At 47.5% G+C, this 14626-nt stretch overlaps 1 protein-coding gene across 1 annotated transcript in view; it reads left to right on the forward strand.

The window, feature by feature from the left end:
• The window catches only part of LOC121278115 (dynein heavy chain 8, axonemal-like), a 1831678-nt gene that overhangs the window by 775443 nt on the left and 1041609 nt on the right, over positions 1-14626 (forward strand). Inside the window, exon 34 of the mRNA XM_041188200.1 lies at positions 405-505. Coding sequence (XP_041044134.1) covers positions 405-505 — 101 coding nt within the window. The remainder of the gene's footprint in view (positions 1-404; positions 506-14626) is intronic.

The following is a 14626-nucleotide window of genomic DNA, read 5'->3' on the forward strand; positions in this document are numbered from 1 at the left end:
TCCTGAACTACCTGCCTGTTTCTCTTGGACTACCTGGTGGTCACCCATTCCCTTCCTTCCTCAAGTCCCTTCAGCTGCGGTGTGACCACCTCTCTAAACATGGTATCCACAATGCTCTCAGACTTGTGGTTGCTCCATAGTGTCCCCAGCCGCTGTTCCAGCTCTGAAACCCGAGCTTCCAGGAGCTGCAGCTGGACACAGTTCCTACACACATGCTGGTCCCCGGCATTGGAAATGTTCCCAGCTTCCTACATGGAGCATGAAGAGCACAGCACAGCATGTGATTGGCATGTGAGAAAATGCAGCTTATAAAGATTTCATTCATGTGGAAAAATCCTATACATAACACAAAAAATAAATAACGCTACTTGTGACACTCTTGTCTAAACTGTGATTTGTTTCAGAGCTGGTTTGATGAGTTATGGAGGAAGCTTGTGACATATTCTTCAGGAGAACGTTTATTTGGACTGCCAATCCAAGACTATGAAATACTGCAGAAAAATAAGTAAGTTGCATTTGTCACAGGAAAGCACTGCATTAATTTATATCTGGCCATATAAATTCTACTGCTGTCAGGAATGCCCTGAATCCACATGTATAGGGATCCTCTTTTGTGAGAGTGGAATTACAGGGCTTTTGAGGAAAAGCATTAGTGGGGACTGGACAACTTTTTCAAAGAGCCGGCCCAGACCCATTAGGAGAAAGAAAGACATGCATTTGTGTGACATCTTTCATTACCTTAGCATGTCACCAAATGTTTTAAGATGGCAGAGGTAATTTTGAAGTATTGTCATCCGTTTCCCTTTGATATTGAAGATAGTTGTTTCTTGTGTACTTAGAGACATCTGATATGTGTTCTAATGTGGCTGTAGAGTCTGACTGCAGACCTATATGGCTTTCCACAGTGTGAACAAGAATGAATTATCTGACTTTGTTGGGACTGCCCGATCTTTATAGCCTGCCTTTTATCCTTAGCTACCTGTATTCTTTGCTGTTTGAAGAGAATGCCACTACTTGTGATCAGTCCATCGATAGCCCTTTCTTTTGCACTTTTCCACTGTTCATGGGGACATGCCACATTTCCTGAGGTTTGCCTTCAAGGAGTCCTTACAACCTTGGCCAACTTTGCAATCAGTGTCATGTGTAAGTTGTGAATGCATGACTACCTTAGGGATTTTATCATCAGTCATATGTACCACATGACCACTCCTTCCGAGCTGATGATGAATATTTCGATTTCTGGCATTTCTGCTCTTTCAATATTGGGCACTTCATCTTCCTATTTGACGCCCATGATGTTCTGAATGTATCTCATGTGGAACCTGTCTAACTAGAGTAGGCAGTCCATGTCTCAGGCATATAGGAGGATAGGTGTTACAAATGATTTGTTGCGTCATAAGTTTTATATCCTATTTCCGCCACAGTCTCTTGCATAAGCAGGCAAATGCTAAGCTTGCTCTTGGAATTCTATTTGCTACCTCGCTGTCTATGCAGACATTTCTGGAGATAATTAAAATTATTTCTTGCCTTCAGGGTTGTATCATTAATAGTTATAGACGGTGGAGCATATACAGAGTTTGGTGGTGATTGGTGGAGTACCTTCATCACCCTTAAGCTACTTAATCAGCCACTTTTTGAAAAATTGTCCATGATCTGTTGAAGGCCAAGCTCAGAGTGAGTGTGACACTTGGGCACAATCATTGACAAACGCCAATTCTCGTATGATCATTCCTGATACCTTAATTGTGGATTTCATTCATCTCAGGTTGAAGAGACTGACATCTGTTCTAAATTTGATGTATATTCCATTAATTGCCTCAGAAAGCATGGCAACTAAGAATTTACTGAAGAGCATGAGAGCCATGTCACACCCCTGCATCACACCACTTGTTACGTCAAAGAGATCAATATGTTTACTGCCGTCAGTGACTCTAGCCATCATTCCATGGTGATACTGCTATATCAGATTCATAGCTCTATGAGAACATCCAAGTTTGGCTAAGATTTTTCACAAGGCCTCTGTGTTTAGATTGCTGAAGGCTGTTGCTAGGCCAACAAATGTACATTTGTTGTTCATGCATTTCTCTTGTATTTGAATACACATTCTGCCTTCTGGCTTAGCAGTCTGTTGAGTAGGACTTTGGCAAGAGTCTTACCAGCGATAACAAGCAGCAAGGTTTTTCTGTGCGTTGGAATTTTCTGGCCCTGTTGGCATCAGGTGTCATGGTGGGCGAGGGGGTAAATATGGCAAGAAGGCCAAAAATCGGTTTCATGCTGTCTTAAAACCAGTCTGCCATTATCCGCTCTACATCAATGGTGAGCTGCATTTCCTGCTGCCATACATTGGGAACGTCATTTTAATACATTTGCATTTAATTAGAAGCCCTGCTTGACAGAATCATCTCCCCATGTCAAATTTACCACCGATGTCAGTGTGAATTCAGAACAGCATGCTTCACTGCATTTAAAAGGCGTGCACCTTGTGACCTGAACTTCGTGGGGAACTCAGGGGTGAGTGCACACAACCTTGCACAGTGCTTGCGAGCATAGTTCGTAGGACATCAAGTAAGAGGAATCACGCATTCGCCGGGGGCACAGGCAAGTTACTTTTTCCCAGCTGGCTTTTCGTACGGTGCTGGGGCAAGGGCTGCAATGCGGTCAGACCAGGGTGTGGGGCAAGGTGGCACAGACTGAATGAAATACTCAAGCACATGCCAGGGTGGGGGGGAGGTGGTGCGGGGGGATGGGGGCAGGTTGGTGAGGGAAGTGGCCACGCACTTGGAAAAGCTTGTCAAAAAAGTGAGCATTCTTACGCTGCTGAGACCATTCAGCTGTAGCTCCATTGACATGTTTGGATTCAGGCCTCTGAAGCTCTTCTGCCCACTCAAGCAATGCAAAAGCACAAAAGTACCATCAAATGCTTCAAAACTTTTCACTCCTCGGACACAGACTGCAAATGAATGTGTATTTTAGGGGGCAACAGAACAATTAGCCATGGCGCAGTCTCTGGTGAGAGCGCTCACAGCCCCTTGCAATGTCTTTATTAAGGTTTGTACCAATGTCCATTATGGTTCAAGCTAACAATGCAGCCTTGCAGTGCATGTTAGGACCACGCCCATGACTGAGCTGAGAGAAAAGCATGCAGTCCAATGGCTGATGCTGCTGCCAATCAGTCAAATGGAGTGGGGTGGAGGTGGGTGGGTTGTTGGACAGTCAATGAGCGCACTAAAAAACTGGCCATCCAAATGGTGGCCAGCATCCTCCTGCATGCTTGAAGGGGCCTTCAGACTTAATCAAAAGAGGTTCTTAGGACACATATGCTAATCCACACATCTTTCTCTTCGATCGTGCAGGAGGAGAACACTAGGATCATGAAGCCTGGTGATTTAGTGGTATGCCTCATGGTTTACAGGGAGAAGAGAAGAAGATGAGAACAGCAGAGGCGCCTGGCTCGGCAAAGGGAGGAGCATCTCCCTCAAGATGAAGGGGCAGCAGGGCCTGCTTTGCACACAGCTGAAGATTGACAGTGACCCATCACTCGTAGGCACCTTGCTAGACCCAGGGTCTATTGAAAATGCCTGTCATTCCTGCAGATGACTGAGAACCAATGTTGCCAAAGACCACACACGTCTAGGGAACTGACTGGTCACATATGCCACTTGCTGCAGGATATGACACCACAGGGACCTGGAGGGCATCACAGCCAGTGACCGTGAAGGTGACCTTGGCGCTCAATTTTTATGCTAATGGCTCCTTACAGGTGATCAGTGCAGAATCACGCAAGCCTCCACACACAAATGCATCCATGAGGCCATGGATGCCATCTTCACGAAGGCACAGAACTTTGTCCATTTCGCCTGGGATCAGGAAAGCCAGAAAGCAAGAGTGCTGGGATCTGCGCAGATCTCAGGTTTCCCACAGGTGCAAGGTGTCATCAACTGTAGTCATGTGGCACTTAGATTTCTGTGACAACAAACAGTCAACAACGTCAACCACAAGGTCTTCTACTTGCTGAATGTTTGTGGTGTGTGACCACCAAGGACACATCCTGCAGGTCTGCGCATGATTTCAGGGAGCGCCCACACCTCCTACACCCTCAGCAGGTCCCAGATCCCTGACATATTTCAGGCTCCGCAGAGACTGCAGGGTTGGCTCCTCAGGGACGAGACCTACCCACGGAAGACGTGGCTGATGTGCCTTTGTGGCAGCCTCAGACTGCAGTAGAGTGATGGCATAATGAGAATCATGCTGTGACCTGGACTTTGGTGCAGCAAATCATAGGCATTTTGAAAATGATGTTCTGGTGCATTGACAGTCTGGTGGAGCACTGCAATACGGTCCCCAGAGGGTGTCATGCATCATTGCGCCTGCTGCGCACTCCACAACTAGGCACTGTAAAGGGGGGAGGACTTGGCTGAGGAGGAGATTGAGGAGCTGCACCTATCCTCCAATGAGGAGGATGTCGAAGAGGATGATGATAATGAGGTCCTCGAAAACGAGGATGCTGGCGATGAGGCCATCGGACTGGCCAGACGAGACATACGTGCTTGGGAGGCCCTCATAGCCAAATGACTTGTGGAGGATGATGACGAGATGCACTGAGGACAGTCCTGACAGCCTCACCTTGCATCTGTGAACGTTTGACTCGTGTGTGGCCGATGGCAGCACACACACCCTCAGCGGTCAGGCCCATGTCATGGAGACATATCAGAGGCTCAAATAGTCGAGGATTATGATGAAATGCAGTGAGGACACTCCATAGATCTTCACATTGCCTTTGTGAATGCCTGACTCCTGTCTGGCTGAGGGGAGCTCACTCGCACTCTGTGGTCACGGTCATACAATTTAGACACAGCCGTGAAACTTTAAATGCACCTGATCCTTCATCAGCCTTCAGCACCTGACCCCTTCAGGAGCACAGTGTCACTGGTCACAGATGCTGAAGAGATGGGGGCGGGGGGCAGCTCCACCTCAAAGTTGCTAAGAGCACACAGAGAGAATGATAGAACACTGTGACACCTGCCCATGACATTCAAGCAGCAATGAAAAGCACCAACAAGGTGCAGGTATCATTAATGTGTCCAGTGAGTGTGAAGCCAGACCATCACTTTGGTCTGAAGGTTACAGTCTGCGTAGGGAAGAGGCCCTGGACTGAGACACCTCCATTTATCTTGTGCAGGAACCAAGGTTTCACATCTAAGTGACACGAACACTGCTCATCATAACAAGGAGCCATAGGCAAGGAGACATCCTTGGGAGTTTATTGACAGTAGTGAACAGTATGTACAAGTGATTAATACCCATGCTTATGCTTTGCAACTACATCTTCTTAACCTTCCTAAGCCTGCTGCTACTTCTTGGTGCTCCCCAGACATCCACAGCAGAGGTGGAGACAGCCTGCTGACTGCTACGCACTGTCTGTGATGACCTTGGTGGGCATCCTCTGGAGGACAGAGACCTGGAAGACAGAGACCTGGATGGCCGTGGCCTGCTTTCGGGGTCCTGCTGTGTGGCAGTGGCACCCTCCTCGGCTTGTGGAGCTGGAACTGCTGGAGTCAAAGGAAGAGGGGATTTGGTTGAGCCGGACACTCCCAGAGTCACCTGGGTGGATGGCCCTGGAATATGAACCTGCTGATTCTCCCTATGGGTGCCTGAAAGCCCCTGGCTGACTCCTTAAGGAGAAGGGGAAGCTGGAGTGAGATCAAGCTGCCCCACACCTCTGTCATGTTGGAGGCCAACTATGGTGTCAGCAATAAAGTTCAGCTCATGCAGCAGTACATAAGCGATGTCCTGGACCAAGGTCTCCATGGTGGCTGCCATCCTACCAGTATTGATCTCAGTGCGGTGGCATGTCAGCGCTATCACCTCAGCCTGAAGGCAGACGTACTCCTCCATCGTGCCTTGCAATCTGAGGAGTGCAGAGGACATCTCTTCCTGATGTTCCCAAGCTTGCCTTTGCAGCTCCAGCAACTGAGGTACAGCCAAGTCCAGAGGTTCATCATCGGACCTGGACTCAGCAGATTGCTGGTCTCTAACAGTCCTCCAAGCGCTGGAAACCTGGCAGGCCCTTGCCGCTGCCTACTGTGCATCAGACAGTGTGATGTGCTCACCAGATTGTGACCCTGAGGCTACTCTAGAACTAGGCGCCACCAAGGTGTGTCTCCCTGCGCTGGTGGAGGGTGTGGGCGAGTGCTATGATGGGTCTTCATTTAGGGTGTCATCAGATTCTTCTTCCGAGATGAGATGTCTTCATGGCTTGAGTCAGGCACCTGGGTCATGGGCCCCCTCAGCTGCTTCTCAAGTGTGCTTGGAAAGGAAAGATGGTTAGTACATGACAGGCAACTGTGGAACAGGGGAAGTGACTCATAGCATGGTTGTCTGATGGATGTTGTACTTTTGGATCCTCACTTGATTGAGCACTGCTGACCTCAACATCAGCACAGAAACGGTCCAGACCATTGCTATCCAACTGGATGACTATTTTCAAAGTCTGTGAGGACCTTGGTGTCAGGCATTCCTCCACCAGTCTGTGACTTCTCCCTGATGTTCTGTGCCAACTTGTTCTGAATAAATACAGATGGGGAGAGTGTAAGCAGAACACCTGCTAGGCCAGGTGAGAAGGATGCCTGGCACCTGTGGGTAGTGAGTGATGCTATGGAAAGGATGAGGACACGATCCACAGAACAGATGAAGGTGTGTGTGAGAGAGTGAATGGTGATGTCTCTTCAACTGGCAGTGAGTGAGGTCCCTGTGTGATTGGTTTGTGTGCGTGTGAGATGAGAGTGATGAGAAGAGTGACTTACCCTGGCAAAACGAAAGAGACCATTCATCCTCTTTCGGCACTGGGTGGTTGTCCTCTTTTGAAGTGTGTTGGTGTTGATCACTGCTGCCACAGCCTCTCATGCTGGATTGGTGACCTTGCTCGCTGACCTTTGCCCAGAACAGCGGGCCTCCACTGCATCCAGTAGGCGCCTGAGGGAGGCATTGCTAAATTTGGGGGCAGCATGTTTCCTTCATTTGGCAGCCATTATTTTGCAGAAGCTTCTGATCCCTTAGAGAGTGCTAGCTCTGTGCAGGGGCGCCCTTTAAATATGGCGCCCGGATTACTGAAGGCCTGAGGTCACGGTGGGGCAGGTGAATCAGAGGACACCTCGTCAGCAATCCAGCATGTTTCCTGGAAATGCATTGTTAATGAGGTGGGACGGGCCAGGAATGGGAAGATACAGCACGAAAACCTACCATTGCAGCCGGTAGGTAAAATGGCCTTCTTCCCTCCTGCTACAGTGCTTTGTGCAAATCTGGGACGATTACACCCGTGGTTGTCATGCATAGATTTTCCTTTGTACATGTGAACAATAGTGGCCTGAACTCCTGGAGAATAGTTTGTTGATCACACATTCTGTGATATGGTAGTGTGAGTTTGATGGCTAGTAGGCGTTTCCGAGATATATAAATTTCTTCTGGGACCCTGTCTGAGCCGGGAGTCTCCTTGAGGATAGGGGGTCTGATGGCTTTATCAACCTCCACAATGGAGGATTTGCTGTCCAGGGTTTCACACTTGGGTCGGCCTGGAGCTTTCCCATTTACAGTGAGTGGGCAGTTAAGCGCATCCCTAAAGTGCTCAACCCAGTGCTCTTTGATAACGTTCCTGTATATTAGGTGAGATTTTCTGTCAGTGTCAGAACAGGTGAGTAGCCACATCAGAGAGGACCACGCACAGTCTCCAGGCTTTATAAAAAGTTCCCCTTGTCCTGCTGATCAGCATGGGCTTGTAGATCTCCAGCTTATGTGGTCCACCATGCATCTTGCATTCTATGAAGCTTCTGTTGCAGGTTTCTTTTGCTCTCGTTGGATGATTTCTTAGCAATATATACATCTTTGTTTCCCACCCATGCTGCCTATGTAGCAGTTTTCTTTTGTGGCACTTCTTAACTTGATTATCAGTTTCATCCAAACAATCAGTGTCTTCTTTTTATGTTCCCAGTGTTAGAAAGGTATAATAATTTTCAGAATATTTTTCTGGTTCATTGTAAAGTAGGTTTAGGGGTGTGAGTATAGTTGGGATTGTCTGTGTGATTTAATTACATTTGGTGTCAGGTAGACTGCAAGTTTGGAATTATCAAAAGAAGTTAGGTGTAGAAATGTGCTTGAAATACAAATGAGTAAACAGGGATGCTGTATTAGCATGTAAGGTGTGAAGGAAATTTGCATTTTCAGATAAGTGAAGTGATTTTTTGGATTTCATCGACATGTTCGTTTGTTTACAACTAGTTAGATAAGCAAGGCTAAGGATTGTGTTTATTTTTCCCAAAGGTTATTGCAATATCGGCAACATGAAAGTGTTTATATTATGGGAAAGGTACCATTCCAAAGATATATGAAACAAAGGGAATTTAAATATAAAAAAAGAGAGAAATATATATAAGGGAGAATGAAAGGCTATGTGGAGAGGGCAATGTAAGATCTAACAGGAGTGTGTGAAACAGCCTTCAAGAAGCCTCCAGCCATTTGTGCATAAGTCAGCTGTGTCCAGTAACTGAAGTTGGAGAAGGCCATTTGGAATTCCACAGCCAAGTGGGTACTGTGTTAACTTGCTGGCTTTCTTTAAAATCTAAAATCTATTTTGGTCTGTTGCCTTAAAGTGGGCGAGAAACCGGGAATCAGGTTAATTAGGAATTTTAGGAGTAGTTATAGCATTAACTAATTGTAGTCTTATGTATGAAATATTTTCTTTTGTGAATAAATATTTTCACAGAATCACATAGTGCAGAAGAGGCCCTTCGGCCCATCGAGTCTGCACCGACATGTGAAAAACACCTGACCTACCTACCTAATCCCATTTACCAGCACTTGGCCCATAGCCTTGAATATTATGATGTGCCGAGTGCTCATCCAGGTACTTTTTAAAGGATGTGAGGCAACCCACCTCGACCACCCTCTCAGGCAGTACATTCTAGACCGTCACCACCCTCTGGGTAAAAAAGTTTTTCCTCACATCCCCCCTAAACTTCCTGCCTCTCACTTGAACTTGTGTCACCTCCTGACTGACCCTTCAACTAAGGGGAACAGCTGCTCCCTATTCACCCTATCCATGCGCCTCATAATCTTGTACACATCGATCAGGTTGCCCCTCAGTCTTCTCGGCTCCAATGAAAACAACCCAAGTCTATCCAACCTCTCCTCATAACTTAAATGTTACATCCCAGGCAATATCCTGGAGAATCTGCTCTGCACCCACTCCAGTGCAATCACATCCTTCCCATAATGTGGCAACCAGAACTGCACACAGTACTCCAGTTGTGGCCTCACCAAGATTCTATACAACTCTAACATGACTTGCCTACTTTTGTAATCTATGCCTCGAATGATAAAGGCAAGTGTCCCATATTTCTTTTTCACCACCTCACTAACATGCCCCTCCGCCTTCAGAAATCTATGGACACACACGCCAAGGTCCCTTTGTTCCTCAAAACTTCCTAGTGTCATGCCATTCATTGAATGCTTCCTTGTCAAATTACTCCTTCCAAAGAGTATCACCTCACACTTTTCAGGGTTAAATTCCGTCTGCCACTTTTCTGCCCATTTGACCATCCCGTCTATACCTTCCTGTAGCCCAAGACACTCAACCTCACAGTTAACAACCCGGCCAAACTTACTGTCATCCACAAACTTACTAATCCTACCCCCCACATAGTCATCTATGTCGTTTAAAAAAATGATGAATAATAGGGGACCCAGCACAGATCCCTGTGGTATGCCACTGGACACTGGCTTCCAGTCACCAAAGCATCCTTCTGTCATCACCCTCTGTCTCCTACAACTAAGCCAATTTTGAATCCACCTTATCAAATTACCCTGTACCCCATGTGCATTTGCTTTCTTTATAAGTTTCCCATGTGGGACCTTGTCAAAGGCTTTGCTGAAATCCATGTAAACTACTTCAACTGCAGTACCCTCATCTACACACCTGGTCACCTCCTCAAAAAATTCAATCAAATTTGTTAGGCATGACCTCCCGCTGACAAAGCCATGCTGATTATCCCTGATCAAACCTTACCTCTCTCCTTCAGAATTTTCTCCAATAGTTCCCCTACCACTGAAGTGAGACTCACTGGTCTGTAGTTCCCTGCCTTATCTCTACAACCCTTCTTAAATAGCTGAGCCACATTAGATGTTCTCCAGAGTGTTCTCCACCTCCCCCGTGGCCAGAGAGGAATTAAAAATTTGGATCATAGCCCCTACGATCTCCCCCCTTGCCTCCCTCAGCAGCCTGGGACACAAATCATCCGGACCTGGAAATATGTCCACTTTTAAGCCTGCGCCTCCAATACCTTGTAATTCCCGATATCAATTTGCTCATGAACCTCACAGTATCTCTCTCCCAGAGTTCCATACCTTCATCTTCAATCTCTTGGGTGAAGACAGATGTGAAGTATTAGTTCAACACTCTACCAATGTCCTCTGGCTCCACCCATAGATTGCCCCCTTTGTCCTTTATGGACCCTACTCTTTCCCTGGTTATCCTCTTTCTATTGATATTCTTATAGAATATCTTGGGACTTTCCCTACTTTTACCAGCCAGAGCTTTCTCATATCCCTTCTTTGATCTCCAAATTGCTATCTTAAGCTCTACCCTGAACTTTCTGTACTCCACTAATGCTTCCGCTGATTTGCTCCTCTTGTATCTGCTAAAAGCCTCTCTTTTCCTTCTCATTTTAACCTGAATATCTCTGGTCATCCATGGCTCTCTGGGCTTGTTACTTATTCCTATCACCCTAGAGGGAACAAGTTGAGCCTGTACCCTCCCCATTTCCTTTCTGAACACCCCAGACTGCTCTTCTGTAGATTTCCCCACAAGTAGATGTTCCCAGTCTACCTTGGCCAGATCCTGCCTTATTTTACTAAAATCCACTCCTCCCCAATCCAAAACATTTTTTTGCAACTTGTCTATTTCTTTGTCCATAACAAGTCTAAAATGTACCATGTTATGGTCGCTATCACTAAAATGCTCCCCCACCACCACCTCAGCCACCTGTCTGGCTTCATTCCCCAGAATTAGGTCCAGCACTGAGCTGTCTCATGTTGAACCCTCGACATATTGACCTCAAAGGTTCTCCTGTACACATTTCAAGAAATCCACTCCATCCAAGCCCTTAACACTTTGTCTATCCCAATTAATGTTGGGCAAGTTGAAATCACCGAATATAATTAGCCTATTCTTATTGTTTTTACACACCTCTGCATCTTGTGCACATATATGCTCCTCAATTTCCCGCTGACTATCTGGAGGTTTATAATAAACACCTAACAATGTGACTGCCCCTTTTTTATTCCAAAGCTCTACCCACAAAGCTTCATTCGATGCCCCCTCCAAGATATCATTTCTCCTTACTGCAGTAACTGACTCCTTAACTTATAATGCAATGCCTCTTCCTGTTTTGCCCCCTCCCCTGTCTCGCCTGAAGATTCTATATCCCGGAATGTTGAGCTGCCAATCCTGTCCCTCCCTCAACCACATCTCTGTGATGGCTACTATAATCACAATTCCACGTGTCAATCCTCACCCTTAACTCATCCATTTTACTCCTGGCATTAATGTAATGGCCACCCAGCCTTCCCCTACTCCTTGAAACTCAATGCAGCTGTACTCCCTCTGACTTGATTGTTTTACTGCATTATGATGTGTCCTTATTCTGCTAACATTCTGTGTCCCCTCCCCCTGCCAAATTAGTTTAAACTCCTCCCAACAGTACTAGCAACCCTGCCTGCAAGGATGTTAGTCCTGATCTGGTTCAGATGCAGACCGTCCCACTTGTACAGGTCCCACCTTCCCCAGAAACGGTCCCAGTGATCCAGGAATCAAAACCACTCCCTCCTGCACCAAATCTTAAGTCACGTATTCATCTGCACTATTCTCTTATTTCTGTGCTCGCTGGCACACAGCACAGGGAGTAATCTCGAGATTACAACCCGAGAGGTCCTGTTTTTCAGTCTACTGCCTAACTCCCTGAATTCTTGATGCGAGACCTCTTCCCTCTTTCTACCTATGTCATTGGTACCAACATGTACCATGACCTCTGCCTTATCACCCTCCCCCTTCAGGATGTCCTGCAGCTGTTTAGTGACATCCCGGACCCTGGCACCAGGGAGGCAACACACCATCCTGCAGTCAAGTTGACTGCCACAGTAGTGCCTACCTGTTCCCCTGACTATAGAATCCCCTATTACTTTTGCTTTTCTTCTCTTCCTCTCTTCCTGTACAGACAGGCTGCTTGTGGTGCCAGAAGCTAGGCTCTGTCTGCACTTCCTGCAGGAAAGTACACCCTAAGCAGCCTCCAAAATGGAATATTGATTTGCGAGCGGGACCCCAGGGGACTCCTGAACTGTTTCTCTTGGACTGCCTGGTGGTCACCCATTCCCCTCCTTCCTCACCCTTCAGCTATGGTGTGACCGCCTCTCTAAATGTGCTATCCACGATGCTGTGACTCGTGGATGCTCTACAGTGTCCGCAGCCGCTGTTCCATCTCTGAAACCTGAGCTTCCAGGAGCTGCAGCTAGACACAATTCCTGCACACATGCTGGTCCTGGGCACTGGAAATGTTCCCAGCTTCTCACATGGAGCACGAGGAGCACACCATGGGTTTCAGCTCTATTGCCATGACCTATCCCTTTAATTAAACCTTTTAAATCAATTATTCTAGGGTCCTTCTTTCCTGATCCTCATTACTACAAAATACACAAACTATAAACCACAAAAAGACCTTAAACTATAAGCGATAAAAGTAGTAAATACTTACCTGACCTTACCCACTCCTTACCAGTCATTGATCTCCCTTATAGCCTCTACTGCTGCAGCAGTGCAAGACCACTCACTGAAGATTTAACAAGTTGAATAGCAAAGAAAAAATGCAAAGAACACCTCTTCCCCTCTGCCCCGAATTCCCACTGTGCACCAAATTGCCAATACCCACACTCACTCTGGCTGTGTCTCACTCACGATGAGCTCTGTCCTCTGTTCGTGTGCAAGCACACTGTAACTCTTTCGAGTACAAACACGTTTCCATCTGTTCCTATACAGATGAAGTTACATTGTTTCATAGTTTGCCATTGAGATTTAAACTCTTGATAATATTTTAAATGAAAACCAAATCAACAAAATTGGGATAAATCAGGCACAGCCCCTAATTCAGGTCAGCTGTAAAACCAAGAACAAAGTTTAAAGGAAACTTACAAACTTTAAATCAAAATGTGATTAAAGGGGTCAACAAAACACCCCAGTCCCCGCGGTGCCCACCGAGCACGGAAGGCCTCGAGAGCGCCAGCAGACACCGCGTGCTCCCTCTCCAGGGACATCCGGCAGCGAACGTAGCCGCGGAAGAGGGACAAACAATCGGGCGGGACTCCCCCGTCGATCACCCGCTGCCTGGACCTGTTAATGGCCAACTTGGCCAGGCCCAGGAGCAGGTTCACGAGGAGGTCCTCCTCCCTCCCGACCCCCTTCCGCACCGGGTGCCCATAGATCAGGAGCGTGGGGCTGAAGTGCAAACAAAACATCAATAAAAGGTTTTTCAAATAACTAAAAAGGGAGTGCAGCCTACAACACCCTATGTATACATGGTCCACGGACTCCACAAGACCGCAAAAAGGGCACGTGTCCTGAGAGTCCGTGAACCTATGCATCCTCTTATTATAGGGGACTGCTGCATGCAACACCCTCCAACCCAGGTCCCCGATAGAAAGGGGGAGGACACCTCCGTAGAGGGCCTCCCATCGGGGGCCTCCGCCGCTGGACGGCAACAAGGCACGCCAGGGCGTGTCCAGTCGACGGACAAGGGCGAGAAAATGGAAGGTGTGCAGCAGCAGTCGGTACAAAAAGCCCCTCTTTGCCGTGCCAAAAGGCACGGAGGGCATGTCCCCGAGGCGGCTCATATTGAGGGGCACCAGCACCCGAGGGAGGGTTCGGGGCTTGGGGCCAATGTGGAATTCTGTCCGAACAGGGGAACGTTCAGACGGAAGACCACCACGCACCTGGGCCACCTCAAGACCCAAAATAACGTCGGGTCCGAGCACGTCCGTTCTCAGGTCTTGGATGGCATCGGCTGCGACCTGGACACTCACAGACGCGCGTCGTGCCAACTCCTGCGGGAGCATCCAGCCCAGTCCTCCGCCACCCAGCATGTCCCCGATCCTGGTCACCCCTGCGGCCACAGCCCTCCTCTCCGCCAACCAATGAAAAGGACGGAGGGGCGGAATCCTGAGCAGCGGCTCTCTGACAATAGCCGCTACTCCTGACGGGGGAGAGATGCGTCGCGAGGCGACCACTTTCCAGACTTTGATCAGGTCCTGGTAAAAGACAGGCAACGCCTGCAAGGAGCCACTGAGGCCCAGCTGTTCTATAAACAGGAGCTGCACGTTATAAGATGGGGTGTATGGAGAAGCAACACTTTTTGCTTCAAACACCCAGAATCAAGCATTCCCAGTCAGGTGTAGCACTTTCAAGTACAAACACGTTTCCATCTGTTTCCAATGAAGTTACATTGTTTCATAGTTTGCCATTGTGAGATTTGAACACTTGATAATCTTTTAAATCTTTTAAATGATACTCTTTTGAGTAAACCTGTTTCCA

Source organism: Carcharodon carcharias, chromosome 5 (genome assembly GCF_017639515.1).
Source record: "Carcharodon carcharias isolate sCarCar2 chromosome 5, sCarCar2.pri, whole genome shotgun sequence".
NCBI classification, from domain to species: domain Eukaryota; kingdom Metazoa; phylum Chordata; class Chondrichthyes; order Lamniformes; family Lamnidae; genus Carcharodon; species Carcharodon carcharias.